General features: G+C 57.7%; 1 protein-coding gene across 1 annotated transcript in view; it reads left to right on the forward strand.

Moving 5' to 3' along the window:
- Positions 1–425: 425 nt before the first annotated feature.
- The window catches only part of TPO (thyroid peroxidase), a 40,621-nt gene continuing 20,710 nt past the window's right edge, over positions 426–20,336 (forward strand). The window contains exons 1-5 of the mRNA XM_036081591.2: positions 426–943; positions 5,232–5,401; positions 7,860–7,992; positions 13,583–13,712; positions 15,385–15,591. Of these exons, the coding sequence (XP_035937484.1) occupies positions 720–943; positions 5,232–5,401; positions 7,860–7,992; positions 13,583–13,712; positions 15,385–15,591 (864 nt within the window). The 5' untranslated portion in view covers positions 426–719. The remainder of the gene's footprint in view (positions 944–5,231; positions 5,402–7,859; positions 7,993–13,582; positions 13,713–15,384; positions 15,592–20,336) is intronic.

A 20,336-nucleotide genomic window follows, 5' to 3' on the forward strand; every position in this document is an offset into this window, starting at 1 on the left:
ATAAAGTACTGATTATGCAAAAGATATATTCGTAACAGAAGCTACTTGTGTGTGTCACTTGAAGAACTTGTCTACTTTACGTTATTCATGTGGAACCTCACATTTCAACCCAGAAATGGAATCTCACATTATTTTTTTAGTCTGGGTTGCTATAACAAGCTACCACCAACTGGGTGGCGTATAAACAGGAGACATGCATTCCTCACGCTCCAGAGGCTGTAGGTCCCAGATCGAGGAGCTGGCACATTTGGGGTCTGGTGAGGCTGCGGGGACATGCATCCGGCTGCATCCCCGCTGGCTGGGGCTCTCGGCCGTGTCTTACTGATCCCACCGCAGGGGCTCCACTTGTGACTGTCCTCACATTGTCACGCGGGGGGTGAGGCTTCAATATACGCATTTTGAGGGGCCATGAACGTTTAGAGCATAGGACTTGTTAAACTTTTCAAGCACGAAGTAAAAGAAAATGCTAGTCTTGTCACTGCAAAGTGCTGGCATGTTTAAGTAATTTATCTTTTGTCCGGTGCGCAACTTAAAATAGGGAAATATTATGAACTTCCTGCGCCTCTTTGTTAGGGAACAAAGTACTCAGGGTTCTCTGGACTAACCAGAGGTGGTCTGGCAAGCGGGAAGCAAGAGTGGCCGACGACGCTTGGAGGCGGTGCGAGCGTGAGGGTCCGTGTGCTCCTCGCACTCCAGGGGCAACTCTGCAGGGGGAGCTCATGCCCACTGTGAGGTGGGGACCTGGCCAGGAGCCATGGGCTCGTGGCTGCCTCATGCTGGACGCGGTGGAGGACACTGAATGTGGCAGAGGGTGGCTGTGCATGAACCTGCGTCATTGTGCCGTACGTTGTTCCACAGGACGGAACAGAGACTCTGCTGTCATCAGCATCGTGGAAGCGAGCAGGCGCATGGTGGACGGCGCCATCTACCACACCATGAAGAGGTAGGCTTTCCGCGGGGGGACGGGGGGCAGGCCACTGGGGGACGGGGCTGCCCCGTGTACTTTTCACCAGTGGTCCAAAATCTCCACTTGACCTCATGTGCGTTCATTCTCTTTCCTGGCTTCGTGGGCAAGATCCTGAAAGAACCGATGTTCAGTCTCAAATTCTGTCTAGCAAACCCCAGAGCAAAGCACGGTGATCTCACCGGGACTCAGTACTGCAGTCCCGGTGGCAGGCGGGGGTCCTGGCAGCACACGGGGGTCCTGGCAGCAGGCAGGGGTCCTGGCATCGGGCAGGGGTCCTGGCGGCAGGCGGGGGTCCTGGTGGCGGGCGGGGGTCCCGGGGGCACATGGGGGTCCTGGCGGCACGTGGGGGTCTTGGCATCAGGCAGGGGTCCCGGTAGCACGCGGGGGTCCCGGCGGCAGGGGACTCCTCGCCGGGGGGCAGTAGGGAGGAGCTGAGACCAGAGAGGGGGGCTGGGCTGAAGGACACCGTGTCACATGGGGCCCTCCGTGCAGGATTAAGTCTACCCATCATTCAGGTTTAAGTCATTAAGAAACGCCTTGATTTTATGTATATAATTGACATCAGTATTGAGCACATTGTGGTCTCACATGAGATATTTGTAAAGCAAACAAAACAAACAGTAAAGAGCAGGTTTTATCCTCCAAGCTTATTTCGTTGGCGGCTGGCTAATACTTCTATAAGCTCTCGCTAGGGACGGTGGTGTCCCCCACACGGTCATCGAAGCCGGAGCTGCTGCGTCTGTGCGCCCGAGACCGGGTCCGCAGAGCAGTGCACGCCCTTCCCCAGACGCCGGGTCGCCCCGCGGGCGTCACCCGACCCTGTGCTCATGGACCCACACTTCGTGTTCACAACCGACACATCCTTTACTCACTTGCCTGGGAGCCTTCCTACGGGCGTACAACGCTGGGCGTGGCGGGCTGTGCGTGGGGCCCTCCGGCCGCCGGGGGTTCGTTCTCTTCTGGGATCGAGGTGGGTGCGTCACACGCACCCTTGCTCTCAGCTCCTTCTCTCACAATCCTTTCTGACTTCCAACTGCAAGTCCTCCTACTCCAGTGTCTCTGATCTTCTAAAGCTCCCGCCCCTTCCCAGACTCGCCACTGGGCACACTGGCCATGGGGTGCGGAACCCACACCTCCATAGGGGAGGGTCCGCGTGCCCGCCTTCTGCCCTGGAGAGGGTGGTGTCGTGTTATATGGGCCGTAGGGCTGTTTTGCGGAGGAAGACACCACCTCTGCCTTCCAACGCTGCCCCCCTTTTTCAGTAGCATCCACGCCCAGTGTGGGGCTTGAACTCAGGACCCCGAGACCAAGAGCGGGTGCGCCGCCGACTGAGCCCGCCAGGCACCTCTCAGAGCTGCCCGTTTTCTGAGCATCCTGGTAAAGGTGGACGAAAACAAAGACAGTGCCCTTGGCCTCACAAAGTGTCGAGAAATAACCCAGAGCTAGGGAGACTGTCCCCCAACAATATCCGACCCCCGTGTATACCACCCTGGCATCTTGCAAACTTTTTCGAGGGGACCCTTTCACCCTCCAGTGACCGCTCCGGTGGATCTGACCGGCAGGGCTGGGACCACATCCGTTTATCCCACATCCCGTTCCCTGGGTTCAGCGGCTGCCCCCAGCACTCCGGGCTGCAGGGGGAGGCAGACAGGCCCTGCTTGCGGCGTCCTCCCAGCTGCACGAACCAGATCCTTTGGGGTCTACCTCAGGAGGCCAAGGGCTTCACCCTGGGTTCTGAACTGACCTCTGCCCTCGGCCAAGGGGAAGGAGTCCACCATCTCAGGGCCCCGATCCGGCTGTCTCGTCCACGGGTCTGCCAGCGAGCTGAGGCTGGCCTGAGTCTCCTGCCATTGAACTCTGAGGACAAAGAAATGGGGTAATTAGGGCAAAATAAGGAGGTGGGAGCGTGGCCACTGCAGACTCCCAAGGGGGTCTGGCTGCCCGTGCGGGCTCCGTCCTGAAGAGAAGAACTGGCCTAGGCCCTTCCCTGAAATGGCCTTTCTAAGTCCGCCTGTGCCCATGGGGACGTGGCCCCTCACGTGGCCGTGTTCACGAGGTCTGTGGCCGTGGGCTTTGTCTCAGTGCTTCATGCTGGGACATCAGCGCCCCGGTCTGTGGCCTGGGGACCGGGCTGCAGTGGGTCTGGGCCCCTAGAAGGTTCTGCTCACCGGCTCACTGGTTTGCTTGGAAACACGGCGAGAAGGTCACCGCCTGCCTTTCCAGGGACATTTGCCAAGCGGGTAGCCTTGGAAGATAGGGCGCCTCCCTGCACAAAGGGGAAAGTTTGCTCCCTGTCGATGTAACAGCGGGGGGCGCCTGGGGTGCAGGTCAGGTCTGCGGCCTGTGTGCTACAGGGGTCCCCCGGCCGAGGCTCCGAGGCCGCCGCACGTGGCCCAGGGCCTCCATGAGGAGAGGGGCACTGGCCTCCGAGGGCTGCTGGAGCACGTTGTCCCAAACCCAGCAGCTTAATCCAGCACGCGTGGACGGTCACACCATCCTGTGGGTCCCAGTCCATCATGGACCTCCATGGGCCAGAGTCCAGGAGTCTGTGGGACGCCAGTCCTTCTGAGACCCGGGAAACCTCCCTTTCCTCACCTTCCTGGCTCTAGAGGCTCCCATGTTCCCCAGCTGGGCCCTTCCTCTGTCTTTGGGGGGCGACGGAATCTCTGACCACTTCTCCTCCCCGCCCCCCGTCTTCCTCCTCCCCTCGTAAGGACCTGGTGGTTGTGTGGCCTTCTGGATAACCCAGGGGAAGAGCCCCATTTATCCTCAGCTGATTAGCAATCCCAATTCTATCCACAACATAATCCCCTTTGCTAAGCAGCCAGGCCTGTTCACGGGCTCTGAGGGGTCCAACTTGGACATCTTTGGGGGGCTGTCCTATCTCCCCCAGAGTCTCAGGGAGCCTCAGAAAGGCCAGAACTGGCACTGCGGTGGCTGGGGTCTCATGTCTGAGGCCAGGGTCCTATGAATGGGGCTGGCGTCCTGTGTCTGGGGCCGGGGTCTTGTGTCTGGGGCCAGGGTCCCGTGAATGGGGTTGGGGCCCCTTGTGTGGGGCCGGTGTCCCATGTCTGGGGCCGGGGTCCCGTGAATGGGGCTGGCGTCCTGTGTCTGGGGCCGGGGTCCTGTGTCTGGGGCCGGGGTCTTGTGTCTGGGGCCGGGTCCCGTGTCTGGGGCCAGGGTCCCGTGAATGGGGCCGGAGTCTCATGTCTGGGGCCAGGGTCCCATGAAGCTCTGCAGGCTGGTGTTCATGACGACATGGTGTTATAAACACACAGGCAGGCCTCACATACTGTGTTTTTATAGATCATGCGTGGTTATAGATCATGCACATTCATAGGGACGTCAGGTTTTCTCTAAAGTATCTGCCGTGGACGCTCGCAGTTCTTGTGTTTCAGTGTTGCCTCTGTCACTGGCCGTCCACCTGACGCCAGCTACCTGACTCTCAATGAGCGAGATTTGTAAAATGGGCCTAATTACGCCATTCACCACCCGAGGTTTTCAGAAGTAATAGCCTGAGGTATGAGTTGTGCTCGGCACAGCACCTGCCACCCTGGTTTGCTCGGGGAGCCTGCACGCTTGGGCTTATCACTAACACACGGAAAGCTTCGGCGGCCCGCTGGCTCACAGCCGGTGGGACCACGGGAAGCGGAGCTCGGCTGCTTCTGCAGCGTGAGGAGCCGCAGATCCCAGGGCAGCTGGAGGGGCTTCCCTCCAGCCGCTGGCTCTTCCTGGGGCCGCGGGGCTCCACTCTGCAGGTGCCGCCCAGGTAGAGGCCGGCTCGGGCCCCCTGCCCCCTGGGTCGCTGTGGGCAGGGGGCTGGACAGATCCCCCGGGGCTGGAGCTGTTGGAATGTGAGAGGCCAGGGACGCAGGGCGCTGGGGACAGGGCACGGTGCTTCCTGTCCCCCCACAAATGGTTCTGTTGCCCTGTTCCGCCCTGTGGGGGTTGATTCTCTGACTGGAGGGGACGGGCCGGCCTGCAAGCACTTGCTGGCCCCAGGAGCCCAACAGGGTTGCACGCACTCAGGGCCCCTCTCTCACTGGCTGGAACACAGCGAAGGCGTCTAACTGGATTTTGATGAGAAGGTTTATCTGCCCCAAGTCCTGTCCCTCTACGGCGGTCCTGGTGAACGGCCTCCGGATACGCCCACCCGAACCCGCACGGTGCTGGTCCCTGGCACGTGCTCTGCTGAAGTGAGTAGTGATTACTTTGAAAGCAGCCATAAACCAATAACCCGCTTTGTGTCTCCTCTTTGCCGCAGGGACCTCAGCAAAAGAGAGATCTCTCGTCCATCACAGCTTCTGTCTTTTTCCAAACTCCCTGAGCCAACCAGCCGAGCCATCGCCCGAGCGGCCGAGATCATGGAAGCTTCCGTGCAGGCCCTGAAGACAAGCGTCTCCGGGAAGCTCGGGCGATCTCGGCCTCCCACCGGTGAGCCCCCCGAGGTGCCCCCACCTGAGCAGCGGCCCCCGAGGGGCAGACTGCAGGGCTGGGTGGGGACTGCACGGGGCGCTTCTCACTCGGCTCCACGCTCGGACACGGCGGATCCTTAACCGCTGCTCGAACAGGCATGAGATTGTGTCTGGGCTCCCTGGGAGGTACCTGTCCCTGTGATGTGGGGCGGCGGCAGTGTGGCGTCCAAGCGGCGGTTTCCGGGGACCGGTCGGAAGGCTGGGAGCTGCTTGCAGGGCTGTTCCAGGAGGCGCGTTCTCCTGGGAGCTGCCCGGGGCAGAGCCCCTCCCCGCTGCGTGGCCGTGGCCTCCATGACTTCCTCCGAGGCTTTGAGAGCCAGTCCGCCCGACCCTGACCCTGACGTGGGGACAACACGGGCTACAGGCAGAGGAGCTGCCTCAGAGGAAGGCAGCCTGTGGGCCAAGGTCGGGCGCTGCCGGCCGGACCAGGCGGTCTGTGCATCCTGGGATGGGGCCTGGAAGATGGGCTTTGGGACAATCAGACGTATCCAGGCTTCTTCAGTGTGGAGTCACGGCCCGCTTGCTCTCTGAGTGCTCCCTCCGAAAAGGGCCGAGACACTTAATGCTGACTTAGCCTTTGTTTCTTTTACTTTATTTTTTATTTTTTTAAATCTGTTTATTCCAAGTTTTTATTTAAATTCTAGTTAGTTAACACATAGGGTAAAATGGGTTTCAGGAGTGGAATTTAGTGATTCCTCACTTACCTACAACACCCAGGGCTCATCCCGACAGGTGCCCTCCCATCCCCCAGCCAGCCCATCCCCCCACCTCCCTCCAATAGCCCTCCCTCTGTTCTCTAGTGTTAAGAGTCTCTTACGCTTTGTTTCCCTCTCTCTTCTTCCCTTCCCCGATGTTCATCTGTTTTGTTTCTTAAATTCCACACATGAGTGAGATCATATGGTGTTTGTCTTCCTGTGACTGACTTATTTCACTCAGCATAATACCCTCTAGCTCCATCCACGTCGTTGGGAAAGGCAAGATCTCATTATTTTTGATGGCTGAGTAATATTCCACCGTGTATAGATATGTCGCTTCCTAGTTAGCCTTTCGAATAAGACAGGCTTAGCCAAGTCAGGACTCACCAGAATTCTCAGATACCACACTTAGCAGGTTCAGTTGACTTCATAGCAACCAACGGTTCATCAGACATGGTTTTGTTTCAAACTGTGGGGCTGAGCAAGGGCTCTAAGGCCGGCCGTGCGTGCGCGGACCCCCAGCCCTGGGTACCTGCTCCAGGGTCAGTGCCCTTGCTCAGCTCTGGGGAGGCAGGTGCCTGGGGAGACGAGGCTGGGGGTTTGGTCCAGCCCAACATGCAGAACCGAAGAACCGGCTGATTTATGCAGTTTCCTGAGGTTTCCGTTGTCAACAACGTGGGCAGGAGTGGACAACGTGCAGTGTGAGAAAAGCAATCCTGGCAGTACACGTGGCCCTGTGACCTCGTCAGCGCGAAGCGTCTACAGCCGCGTGCGGGCACCCAGTTTCCGGGCTCCTTCCTGGCCCTGCTTCTGTTCATTGCGTAGCTGTGACAGTATATGGCTCCGTGCAGGGGACCCGGTTTCCTCCCACGGGTGCCTGAGCGCATCCTGTCAGGAGGGAGCTGTGCTCAGCCTCATGAGGAGTGCGTGCTCATCCGTGGGCAGAACGGGAAGCCCGGCCCCAGGGTCATTCTGCTGTTCGCACAGAGCCACCGGCAGACACGGCTCCCTGCATCACCGAGAGCCCAGTCTGGTTTCTCTCCGACTTAGAACGGAATATGCGTTCTTTCCAGAGCTCCTCTAGCGAGTCTGAACCTCACCGGTATCTGGCTGTTGTCTCTATGGCATTCTCTGGAGGATTTGTACAAACCATCTTGGAGAGTGACCAATGATTCCGTCTAGGAACACACAAGAAAGCAGGCCTTGCTCTGATTTGCTGAATAAACAGCAACAGCATTGGGGAAATAAATAGAGATAAGCCTGCTTTCTGGGGCCTAACCTGGAAAGAGTGGCAAGGAGGGAACCAGAAGCCAGTGCTCGGAGAGAAGGCAGGCTGCCCGCACAGCTGACCGGGCGGGCTTGGGGGAGGGTAAGGACCGAGCTTTGCTGGACGCACGGCCTCGCTGCCAGGGTGCGGAGACGCGTCGGGGATGCGGCCCCACAGGTGGGGTCAGGGTTACTCCACTGACTTGCTTTTCTGAAAGGTCACAAAGCAGACATAGGTTTTAAAAGCCCAAATCCTCGCAGTGAGGGAGCGCGCGGGGATTACAGAGAGTGACTGGTTTGAAGGAGAAGGAGCCCTCGCCCCAGAGGAGACGCGGCTGGTGTGGGGGTCCCCCGTGCGGAGGCTGGGGCCCCGTCTGAGACCTCCTTACCGCGTGTACGGCCGCAGGTAGGCTCGTCATTGCAAACGGTGGTCAATGTGCTGTTGTTTCTACCCAGACGTCCTGCCGGAAGATGTGCTGAACACAATTGCGAACGTGTCTGGATGCCTGCCCTACATGCTACCCCCCAAATGTCCAAACACCTGCCTGGCCAGCAAGTACAGGCTCATCACGGGCGCTTGCAACAACAGGTAGGCATTTCCGTCGGACTGGCTCTGTCTTCTGGTGGCAGCTGGGCCCCAGCAGGGTTAGAGGCCATCCCGAGGGGGGCTGCAGACCACTCGGGTCTTCTCCCGCCTCTGAGTGCCCAGGACCACCCCACCTGCCCCACCCCATCTGCGGGTGCCCCCCACATGACCGCATCCACCAGTGTCCCCTGGACGCTGCCCCACCCTGTCTGCAGGTGTCCCTTAGACACCTGTCCACTCCATCCGCGGGTGTCCCGACGCTGCCCCACCCTTTCCACAAAGTGTCCCCTAGAGTTGGGTTCTGGGAAGGCCCAGGAACCCTGGGCTCGACTGAGATCAGAACCCTGAGAAGGATGAGGAGGCCCAGACGTCCTTTGGGTGGAGGACGGCCACGGGGCCCAGGACACAAGTCTGCACCAGACCAGAGCCACCCAGGTACTGGAGGGCAGCACGACGATGGCCCTGTCCCCGGGGAGGGAGCTGGGAAAAAGATGGCTGTCCTCCCTCCCTCCCTTCCTATATTTATTCTAACACTCTGAGCGCCCTGAGCCAGGCCCTGTGACACCTGCTGGGGAATACAACAGACCTGTCCTCACAGAGCTGAGGAATGGGACCACGGGCCCCAGTGGGTCCAGCATAAACAGGACTAGCTCCCATTTTTATTACAGAGAGCTTCGCAGTTGGAAGGCTAGGTCCTATGATGACTGTACTCCTGGACTAACCAGAAACGCAGAAGGAATCTCAGAATGAAACAAAACGGTGGCGCCCACGTGGCTGGTCATGGGGCTCACGGGGACTACTGCCAACAGACGGGCACGTGGTCCAGTCCACGGTTCAGGACAGAGGGTGGTGCTTGAGTGGACCAAATCATCCAGGACACGTGGGATTTCCCAGATGATCAAGGTGCCCTCCTGCACTCTGCTAAAGCCACTCCACACCAGCGAGGGCGTCCCCTCTCCGGCCCCCTCCCCGGGAGGGCCTGGTTCCTCAGCTCAGCCTCCCAGGTCCCTTCACAGGGGCAGGACGTCAGGCCCAGCCCTGGGGAAGCCCCCCCCAACCGGGTGGGCCTGTCTCCTCCGTCAGCCGCCCGCTCCCTGACGGCACGGGGTCTGCCTGGGGCGCAGGCTGCGGAGGGTGGGAGTCCTCCGTGCGCACGGACGCCCCACTCGGGGCTGCTCCCACGTGCGTGTCCGTGCTGCACATGCCACGTGCACGCGTGCTCTTGCAGCCCGGGTCCAGCCCGCTGCGCAGGTTCTGTGCCCCGGGCATGTCTAACCCCGGTTTGTTCAGATAGAGGGACAGGACGGATATTTCTTTCTGGCACGTATTTTTCACCTGAGAAAGTGCATTTTCCTTCTGGATAGTTCTGGTTATTAAGCTGAGTTTCTAGAGCATCCAGGTTAGAGTGTGATCTTTTATTTCCGTTTTGAAGGCACGTTTGTGACCAGCAGGAAGCTAGGACTGCTATTCGTTTAAGGCTCACCAGTGGTCAGACTTCTTTACAAGGTTTCCAAGAATTCAGTCTCCGATATATTGGTCTTTACCACCATGTTATGCTGCCTATTTTTTACTAAAATTTCACCAATATTTCTTTTTGATTTGGGGGGGGGGTTGTTTCCTTGTTACTTCCTTTTTTCTAGACTAACATGGACGCGCCGTGGGCTGTTCTCCGCTTTCTTTTTCTTCCTTAACGGCGTCACTTCTTACCCGGTTGCTGCTGCCGGGCGGTGAACCACGGGGTCTGGCTCTGCGTATTGACTGTTGTTGGCCGTCATTCTATCTTTAAGCCAAATGTGACTTGGAATTTAACTGTATAACTTCTGAATTTCCAAATGGTGGATTGAAAAGACGCCTCCATTTCTGCTAGTTTTCCTGCAGTGTGGGGTGATGGGTGGGCGTCCCAGGTGTGGGATGTGGCTTCTCATGTTCGTTTTCCCTTTACTGAGAATATGCCAAGTGCTGGGATCACCCCGCACCATCAGTTAACGGAAGTGGGAAAGAAGGATTTCTACAATCTACAATCTTCCTCGTTTGTTGGATGTGATTGGCGCTGCAAGGGCGTTGCGTGCATGGAAGCAAGTGCAGTGCATGTTTGCGGGGGCCCTACTCTGATCTCGGGAGCGTTGCCCGGTGGCTGCTCAGGTCCCCACATCGGCCCGGGTTTTCCGGGCCTGAGTGTGTGGGCACGCGTGCGGCTCTCATCCGTTACGGTGAACTCAGATCTCTGCTGGGGCTGCTGGATGTGACAGTGACCACTTGATGGCTCTCACCGGCATTCTGGGCCCTGTTTCTGCCTCGTGAACAGGAAGGATGCTTACCTGGCAGAGCGGTTTCTGGTTTTTGAGAGAGAGAATGTCTAAAGGTCCTTGCATGCAGTCTGCAATCCTGATACTGTAAGTGTTGCCATGATTTTCCCCACGAATGACCAGACGGTATCTCACCTCTTGGATCCTGGCCCGAGGCATTAGCCACGGAGGACCATAAATGTAATTCCATGTGCCTTTTCCTGCGAGCAAGGCTCCCACCATCAGGCAGCTGTGATGTATTCATCTGTGGCGATGGCTGAATCTCAAAATTACAGCAGAATTTTCCCGGCTCAGGCTTAACGTCAAATTAACGATGACTGCTCACAAGCCTGGCCCTCACCGCCTCTAACCCGCCCACCAGACGGATGGAGATTGCAGATGACGTTTCTATCCACACGGTGACAGAGACACCGACTGTCACTGGACTCACCTGCTTCATGCCCAGGCCTGCCAAACGGACATCCTGCGTGGACACAGAGACGGACTGGGAACAGCCTTCCGGGCTGCAGGACGGGACCCATCTCTGTTACGTGGTGATTCTGTGTGGAGCCTCATCCTGGGAGAATTTCTGACCTCAGAACCCATGAGCGCCTAGAGGAAGTGATATATTCTGAAGGCAAAATCTGATTCATGCATTTGAGTTATAGGCCGAACCCTGACCTACCTGGGTTTAGTGTTTAATTTGGTGTGTAGAAAATTCTCTGCATTAATTTGTTGAAACAATTGTCAAAACCCAAACTAAATGTGGGATCGGTCTTCCAAACATGCGTGAACAGGCATTATGTCCACCGGCACCTGCAGACTCACCCACCGGCTCCCTTTTCCATCAGGACACCTGCCACAGGGTCATATCCACACTCACTGCTTCTTCTCTTTTGTGGTTTGACGTAGCTCGTGAAACCATCTGGCAGAGGTGACGGCTTGTGGATCTTACTGGAGTGGACGTCCTTCACATGGTGGTCTCTCGTAGGGAGGCCTGTGTTTAACCTGCTTCAAACTGTAGCCACCAGACAACAGAGCTCAAGCGACACTAAGGTCGTTTACAATACGGATGCTTGAACTGAAACAAAACAGCACCCCTGACCGGTGCATGCGGCCCCTGAGGCCCCAGGACGCTCGTAGAAAAGTAGATGTTGCTGGTGTGGGTTTCATGCCTGACATACGTGGCCCATAACATGGGTACAAATGATGCCAGACTAGAGAAGTTTCCAGAGTTCTTGGAGCATATCGAGTCCATGCCCATGATGGAAAAGCACCGCATCGATCAACCACGCACTCGCGAGTCTGCACCACCTACAATCAGGGAGCTCCAGCCCAAGGCCCGCGCACCATGGGCTGAGTTTTCTTACGCTTCAGGCTGACGGACAGCGCATCGGGCACGGTAGGAGCCACTCTAGGTCCTGGGGCCACGTGGGGACTGTCTGGGTTTGCGTGTCCCGTCCCCTGCCCTGCTGCCCACGTGTGCACCACTCGCAGATGAGGGTGTGGAAAGGTTTCGTTGCCACAGAGGTCAAAGCTCCATCGCGGTTCCCCAAGCATGAGACACTTGGTGACACTGCATCTCCTCAAGCAGACACCACACAGTTCCGGTGCTCCCACGTCTGTGGCCGGGAGGACACCCACCGGCGCCTCCCAGCATCCACTGTGGACTTCCATCCACGCTCTGGTCAGGCTGGTAGTTGGACCTGCCTCTCTCTTTAGAACCCGGGGTGTCACGGCATCCAGGGTGCCGGAGCTCGGAGAGGGGCGCTAGCACTTCCAAACATCACAGCACAGACAGCTGTGACCTTGTAACCTCTCCTCCGGAAATGCTCCCACCTGCTCACTCCATCAGCTTATGACCCTTTCCCTCCCGCGGCCCAGAACCCAACACTAATAAGCAAGTGATTTGGAGCTAAAGGTCGACCCCATGGCGGCAGAGATTCTTCTGACACAGGAGCGACGCCGGATGCGTCGTGGGGAGGCCGTGAGAAGGTCTCCGGATGGCACCGAACACCGCCCCCGGCACAGGCCGCGCTCTGTCCTGGGCTCCCGCTGGGCAGGCTGAGGCTCTGGCTGGGAAGGTCAAGTGCACACCCTTGCCGAGTGTCCATAAGACAGGCGAGGGCCACAGGCTCTCATGACAGCCTACAAGCTACTGAAATATAAAGTCAATCAGCAAAAAAATCATGGCCTAAGCAGTTAAAAGAATATTTCATTATTTTTAATGGAGTGAAATTATACCTCCCCCCAAGCAGTGGAATTTCAATAAAGAGAAACCAACTGTAACGAATCTGACACTAGAGCGCACACCAATCTCCCCACGCTGACTTACTGCCGCTAATTAAATGCATTGCTGTCCCATGTCATTCTACAAATTGAGCCACGATGGTGCGCTGGAGATCAGTGAAGGATGGATAGATTATAGGATTCTCCCCCACGCACCGCCCCTGCAGACGCACGGAAGTCCCCATCCCGCCTCCTGCAAGCAAGGCCCTCAGGAGGGCTCCTCGAGGGGCAGTGGCAACATGAGTGACGCAGCAGTGAAGTCCTTTTCCCTACGCCCGGGGCCGTGTGGCGCCATTAGGAGAAGCGTGGTCTGTTCAGTCTGTCACGGGGGCCAAAACTGCGTCTCGCCTCCAGATGTGCGGACTCTTGGTTGTCCAGACTAGCGGCCTCCCTGGGTAGCTCACGGTTCCTTTCACCGTCAAGCAGAGCTTCTAAATCAGTCACGTTTATGGAAGAATGATCCACGTATGTAACCTCCTTAATCGTGATCATAACGTGTCAAAACAAAGCAACGGATTTTTAAATATTGATATTTCTCAACACTCCAAAAACTTTACAAAATCATTCAGCTTGTCATGAATCTCTTAGACTTCACATCTTAGATGTTCCAAGTGTCTACACATCGGATGCATGAGACACTTGTTAAGAAGTCTAGATCCCGATCTTCTCCAACCCTAACCCTTTGGCCGCGTGGCCTCCCGAGCCCAGACACTTGTCGACCGCACGCCTCCAAACTGGCCTCGCGCACACTTCTTTGCAAAGACCCTGCAACGGCCATCAAGCGCCCCCGCTGGGTGCTCCCACGTGATTTGTTTGACAAATGCCAAGGGGACCTGAACACTGTAATGATTTTATGTCCAAATTATCCTTTAAAACACACACACACACAAATTTTTCTCTAACAGAAAATTCCCATTTCATTTGGCTCTTTGAACTGATATTTCCATTCTCACTCAGCTATCATCTTTTTCCAAATGTAGGCTATCTCGGGGTTGCAAGTCTCACGTTTGTCTCCACAGAGACCACCCCAGGTGGGGAGCCTCCAACACAGCCCTGGCGCGATGGCTGCCGCCTGCCTACGAAGACGGGGTCAGTGAGCCCAGAGGCTGGAACCCCCACTTGCGGTACAACGGCTTCCCACTGCCCCCGGTAGGTGCCTCCACACACTGTGCCAACCGCGCTGGAACCCGGTCCCCGTGGCGCTGCCAGACACCGCCGTCTTGGAGGACGCCAGCCTGCTGCCGAGACCGGGCTCAGGGCAGAGTGCCCAGCGGCGTGCTCACAGAGCCTGGTCCTCTCCACCCTCCCAGATCCTGTGCTCGCCAGCTTGGGAGCTGAGGCGCGGAGAGATGCAAGTCACCAGCCAGTGACTGGGACGATGCAGATTTAGATTAAGGCTCGTCCAACTCTCTGCTCTTCACAATCATTTCGGTATTTTGGGTTTTTTTTAAGATTTATTTATTTGGTTGCAGAGGAAGAGCAGAGGGAGAGAATCCCAAGCAGACTCCCTGCTGGTCCCGGAGCCCGATGTGGGGTTTGATATCATGACCCTGAGATCACGACCTGAGCCGAAACTAAGAGTCAGTTGCTTAATCGACTGAGCCACCCAGGTGCCCCTCATTTTGGCATTTTGAAATAAATTCCTTTACCCATAGGCAGAAGATGATGTGTGTTCAAAGATACTTACCAGTTAAGTAATTCACTCATTTATGCAAAATGATGGTTGCCGCTTTACTCCCAGAGGCAAATTATTTGCTAAGCAAACTCATATCCAATCCACTGATGAATTTGGTTAAAAAGTGGATATTTTGCCCTCAATTTGACTACTTACTTCCATCAATAAACCAGTCTGCCTGGTCTTGTACTACGTGAGACAATGGAATTCTCCAGAAATATGACCGTGATGCTCTGTTCAGCATGAGCAGTCAGGATCTGATCACACCAGCTTGGGGCCGGTACCCCGTCCACAGGTTCTCTACGGATCAGCGTCCTGAGCTGTTCTTCCAGACCGTGGCTGAGCAGGACAGGTGCTCCTCGCAGCTGGGAGCAGCGTGGGAGCTGGTGGCTGGGCCCGGTGGGGCGGCACGGGCCCCTCCAGCTGCGCTCGTCCCCCGTACATTTCTGCAGGTCACTCTCAGCCTCCACTCGATTGTCCCTAAATGAGTTAGGAATACCTTTTCCATCCTGCTAGATGCCTGTTCAAGCCCCGGGGCTCTCTGAACTCTCGGAGTTAAGGGACCAGGATTCTGTAAACCGTATTTGCCAGAATTACACGGCTACTTAGAGCAATCGAAGCTCAGAAGTCTTTCACGCAGGCTGTTAGGTTTCTGCTCCTGCTGAAACTACTCAATGTTCCCACCCTCCAGTTCTGGAGGTGAGGAGTGTGACGTGGGTCTCACGGGGCTACGACCAGGTGTGGGCGGGGCTGCAGCAGAGCCTCTTCCCGGCCCCCCAAAGCCACATCCCCTCTGACCACAGGCAGGAGAGGCTCTCAGATTCTAAGAACCTGCGATTGCATTGGATCCACTTGGAACCCCAGAACTTGGAACCCCAGAACTTAGAACCCCTGAAGAGCCCCTGTCTCAGGGTCCTTACAGTAATCACACCTGCAAACATGTCCAGGCCTGGAACAGCCCTCCTGGCCCCCGGGGCCCACCCTCTGAGTCATGGCCATTATCACACGGATGGCTCCCAGTCCCGAGTGAGTGCCCTGGCCTGTGGGCTCCCCGCCCCCTGAGCAAGTGTCCCCGACCTTCAGGATCCCTCAGTGTCTTTCTCTGCAGATGTCCATCCTGCATGACAGGCTGGTCTCTCTCATCAGGTCCGGGAGGTGACAAGACAAGTCATTCAAGTTCCCAACGAGGCCGTCACAGAGGATGACCAATATTCTGATCTCCTGATGGTGTGGGGGCAATATATTGATCACGACATTGCGTTCACGCCTCAGAGCACCAGCAAAGCTGCATTTGGGGGAGGAGCTGATTGCCAGCTGACCTGTGAAAACCAAAACCCATGTTTCCCCATACAGGTAGAATTTTAAACTTTTATTATTTATTATGAAAATAACAGATGTCATTTAAAAAATCAAACAGAACTATAAATGAAAGGTCAAAGCCCCCATTTGTCCTGTACTGGGAGCGGGGAGGTAACAGCTGTTGGGAAGACCCTGTGCATTGTCCCTGCATATGTGTGCATAGCATGTGCATGCGTGTGCGTGCTCGGCACCTGGTGTGGGTCACTTAGCTGTAGTTAGTACACTTCTCCCCATATCATTAAGTGGACAGAAATTTGATTAAGACTTCTTAAAGTCTTAAAGTATGCATTATAACTTATTAACCCACTTGCTTGTTCATGAGCATTTAAGTTCCGAGCTTTGCTGTTTTCACGCAGTCACAAATAACGAAGTAGGGCACATCTGTGGACGTGAGCCGTGTGCCCGTGCAGCCCTAAGGGGCAAGCTGCCGGGCACCACACGGCAGCGCCAGAGGGCGGTGCACAGGACGATCGCCACGGATATTGCCAAATTGGTCTCCATAAATACCGTTCTCCTTCCCCTCTTACCAGTGAGGAAAGACACCACACAGGTGGGGGTGTTCATCGCTTCTCTGTAGAAAACATCTTGGAGGCTGGCGGGGGCACTTCCTACCCAAGAGCAGACAGTCGGGGTCGCCTCCTCACCGGCACCTGCCCCCTGCACCTTCGCCAAGCAGCCACTCTGTCCAGGCTGTTCCAGGCTGTGCTGTGTGGCTGGAAGGGGGACCCGACCTGGAAGGGCTTTCTGGTGGGCGGGCCAGATAAGAAAACCAGCAGTTAGGACGCTTTGGGCATCTGCAGAGGAGGCCCCAGCAGGCCGGGCATCTAAACAAAATACACCAAAGGGAAAAATTGGGAGAAGGGGTACAAGAGCACAGCATAGGGGCTGCATTGATCACAGCTACCTTAACTCCAGTCCCCTCTCGGCACGCTGACCCTGGCGTGGGCGGGGGGCCCCCCTCTCGGCACGCTGACCCCGGCGGGGGCGGGGGCGGGGGTCCCTCTCTCGGCACGCTGACCCCAGTGGGGGCGGGGGACCCCTCTCGGCACACTGACCCCGGCGGGGGTGGGGGCGGGGGGTCCCCCTCTCGGCACGCTGACCCTGGTGGGGGCGGGGGACCCCTCTCGGCACGCTGACCCCAGCAGGAGCCCGTGGCAGGCTGGAACTGAGGGCAACAGGCAGGAGTGGACCCGCAGAGAGCGCTGCCCGGCGGCCCAGGGCCGCGGCCAGCCTGAGCTTCCGGTGTCCGCAGAGGCTGGGTGACCCCATGTGCCCTCTCCCGCAGCTGCCCAGCAACGCCTCGGGGACTGCAGGTGGCGCCTGTTTGCCGTTTTACCGCTCCTCTGCCGCCTGTGGCTCCGGGATCCAAGGCACCTTCTTTGGCAACCTGACCTCGGCCAACCCGCGACAGCAGATGAACGGGCTGACCTCGTTCCTGGACGCGTCCACGGTGTACGGCAGCTCCCCGGCCTCGGAGAAGCAGCTGCGCAACTGGACCAGCACCGAGGGGCTGCTCCGGGTCAACACGCGCTACTGGGACACGGGCCGCGCCTACCTGCCCTTCACGCGGCCGCCCACGCCCACGGCCTGTGCGCCTGAGCCCGGCCCTCGTGGGACGGCCGGAGCGCCCTGCTTCCTGGCGGGGGACGGCCGTGCCAGCGAGGTCCCCGGTCTGACAGCCATGCACACGCTGTGGCTGCGCGAGCACAACCGCCTGGCGTCCGCGCTCAAGGCTCTCAACGCGCACTGGAGCGCCGACACCACCTACCAGGAGGCGCGCAAAGTGGTGGGCGCCCTGCACCAGGTGCGCAAGGTCCTGCGGCGCCCCGCGTGCTCGTGGGGGCGCAGGGGGCGTGTGGGTGCGGGGCTCAGAGTAGAAAGTGGGATCCTGGCCCGTAAGCCGAGGGCCCGAGGCTTCCGTTACACATGCAGCTCGGTCTGGACAAGGTCACCTGTGAATTATGAGAACACGCATAGTTAGTGACATAAAAGTGGGAGCCATATAGGATCTGTGAGCGGGGTTTAGGCAGATCTGGAGGACAGCGTACAGTGCGACCTGGAAACCTGTCACTGTTTCAAATAGCTTGTCGGACATGATCTGACCTTGAACAAAGTGGTGTCCAAGTCAGGCTCAGGGGAGTGGTTCCCGGGCTCCCGCTGGGGTGTCTTGCCCCCGCCTCTGCCGCGGGGAGTCCTCCCGGCTGTGTCCCCGACAGCGGCGTGCTTGGTTGTGTGTGCCCGTGCCCCTTCCCGAACACGAGCTCCGTGGGCACGCGCTGTCCGCCGCTGGACCGGGCTGTGCACAAAGTGGGCGCTCGGGAGTGCGTGCGGGAAGCCCAGCTCCCAGCGTCATGCCCCGACATGTCCACATTTCTCGGCTTCACCGTTCACTTTCAGATTCCCTAGTGTGTTTTTCTCAGTCAATAGCTTCTCTTCGGTGTTTTTGGCAAATACCTCGGAAACCCTAAAATAACAAGAGGTTGCGTTTGCGTTGATAAAACCCTTCCCGAGATGAGGCCTGCGTCCCGCGGGTTCTCGCAAGGCTGTCCCTCTTTGCTGCTTCCGTGGTCTGGATCTCTCCCCTCCTGAAAAGCAATATGTCGTTAAGAAGAATGTCTGCAAATCAGAAGAGAGAGAGCACGCCCAGCCCCATGGCTGCCGCCCAGATCTGAGCAGCTAGGCCCAGGGACGCGTGGCCGGCCTTGGCCCCCGCCCCCGCCCCCGAAGCAGCGGCGCCCCGACTGCGTCCTGCACCTGCACAGCCTCTCGCCAGCCCCGCCCTGTCCGCCAGAGCCCCGCCCTGTCCGCCAGAGCCCCGCCCTGTCCGCCAGAGCCCCGCCCTGTCCGCCAGAGCTCCGCCCTGTCCGCCAGCCCCGCCCTGTCCGCCAGAGCTCCGCCCTGTCCGCCAGCCCCGCCCTGTCCGCCAGAGCCCCGCCCTGTCCGCCAGAGCCCCGCGCTGCTCCCCACTGAGGCCTTTGCCCCGACTTCTTCTGCAGCTCGTTCCAGGGTCCCCTCTGCCCCAGGACAGACAGCCCTGTGCAGGCGTGTCCCCGGGCTCTCCCTCCCCGCTCGTGCCTCTGCACGTCGGGACAATGCGCCCTGTGCCCACTGGGACCCAAGTCTAACTTCAGAGAAAGGGAAGCAGACGTCATTAGAATCTTTTCCACTGCAATTTAAAGCTGTCTAGTGTCCCTGGCGGGGAAGAGGAAGGCCGTTTCCCTTGTGCTGTGGGGACAAGAAGCAGAAGTGGGGCAGCAAGAGCCACACCGACCTCCTGTGTGGAGCAGCCCGAGGACAAGCTGTGGCACCAACCTGGGCCGAGGGCCACGCTGTGCACGGCTAAGTCGTCACTACTCTGCGTGCTGGTCAGTGACCCGGGTGCTCCTCACTCGTCGCTGAACCGGCTCAGGGATGACCCATCTGGCGAGGAGCCCTGGACCAGCCTCCATTCGGCATTCCAGGCCCCAGAGGTGAAAGCACGCACTGCGGCACCTTCGGCCAGTGGGCGGCTGCCTGCCAGCACCTGCCACTCCCGCCGCACTCCTGCAAGGTACAGATCGTGCAGTCAGAAACCACATCTTGTTTGGAAGGGACCTATCATACGGACGCAGATGGTGGCTGTTTCTGCCAACAGTCGGAGAACGTGAACAGCTTGTCTGCTGAACTGGTGAGCTACAACCGAAGACCTTCGTGTTCTGGGACGGTCTTTCCCATTGGCTTATACCTCATTGGATGCCATTTATTGACCAAAATCTTTTTAAATACTGAAAGAATTTGACACTGATTTTTACAGCAAAGAGAATTACTGTGAACTCTACAAGCAGAGCCCTTATACCTGATCCTCTGGGGAGCACGCACCAAACAGAAACCACCGGACTATGGCCGCCTTGTGACCGCTGACGGGGCTCCTCACAGCACGGGCGCTGGAATCAGAGACCGGGGCTGATGCTCTGCGGAGGGGAGGGTGCTCCCCCGCAGTGAATCCACAGTCGTAGACCTGTGCTGCCCACGGCCATGCCCGCTTGGGCCTCAGACCTGAGCTTCCCCGCCGCCACAGCCCCACCACCGTCCCACGAAGGTGCCTGCAGCCGGCTCGCAGAACTCCTGAGTACCAGAACAAACAAATAAACACCCTTCTGAGAACTCACTTTGAGGCCTTAGTGCAGGGCAGGACGAGCGGAGAGAGACCCGGTCCAGTCAGCAGACGGCGTGGTCCCGGGATCACAAAAGGCACCTGCCGAGGCTCGAGGGCCAGGTCTGTCCTGTCCCTTTAGATAACGCGGTGCATCTTCCAGGCGGAGACCAAAATAGAACGAGGCCTCATTTACAAAACACACGCATGGTTTTGGCTCCTGTGGAGACCCCTGCCAGCGCCTTTTCTTCGTGTTTCCATTACAAAGAACTTACAAGCTGACAGACACAACTCAGGGGGAAAAGAAGGAATAACACAGGGGTCCCAGCATAACTTTTAATCTGCCAGAGCCATTCAGATCACAAGTAAACTTCAGGCGGTGTGTCATTTCCTTACAGCTCCTGGGGAGGGGGTCCTCCAACACGCACTGACCCACTCTGGGCAACAAATGTATCTGCCATGTGGAGACCACACAACAGACCCAACACAGAAAGCCATGCATGTTTCCTACTCTCACAAAAACTCCATGAAAAAGGCTTTTCCAGAAAAGGAAGCCAGGTCAGAGAGGCCACCCAGCACCCCACCCCCCAGACTCGCATAGCTAAGA

Source organism: Halichoerus grypus, chromosome 10 (genome assembly GCF_964656455.1).
Source record: "Halichoerus grypus chromosome 10, mHalGry1.hap1.1, whole genome shotgun sequence".
Classification (NCBI taxonomy): domain Eukaryota; kingdom Metazoa; phylum Chordata; class Mammalia; order Carnivora; family Phocidae; genus Halichoerus; species Halichoerus grypus.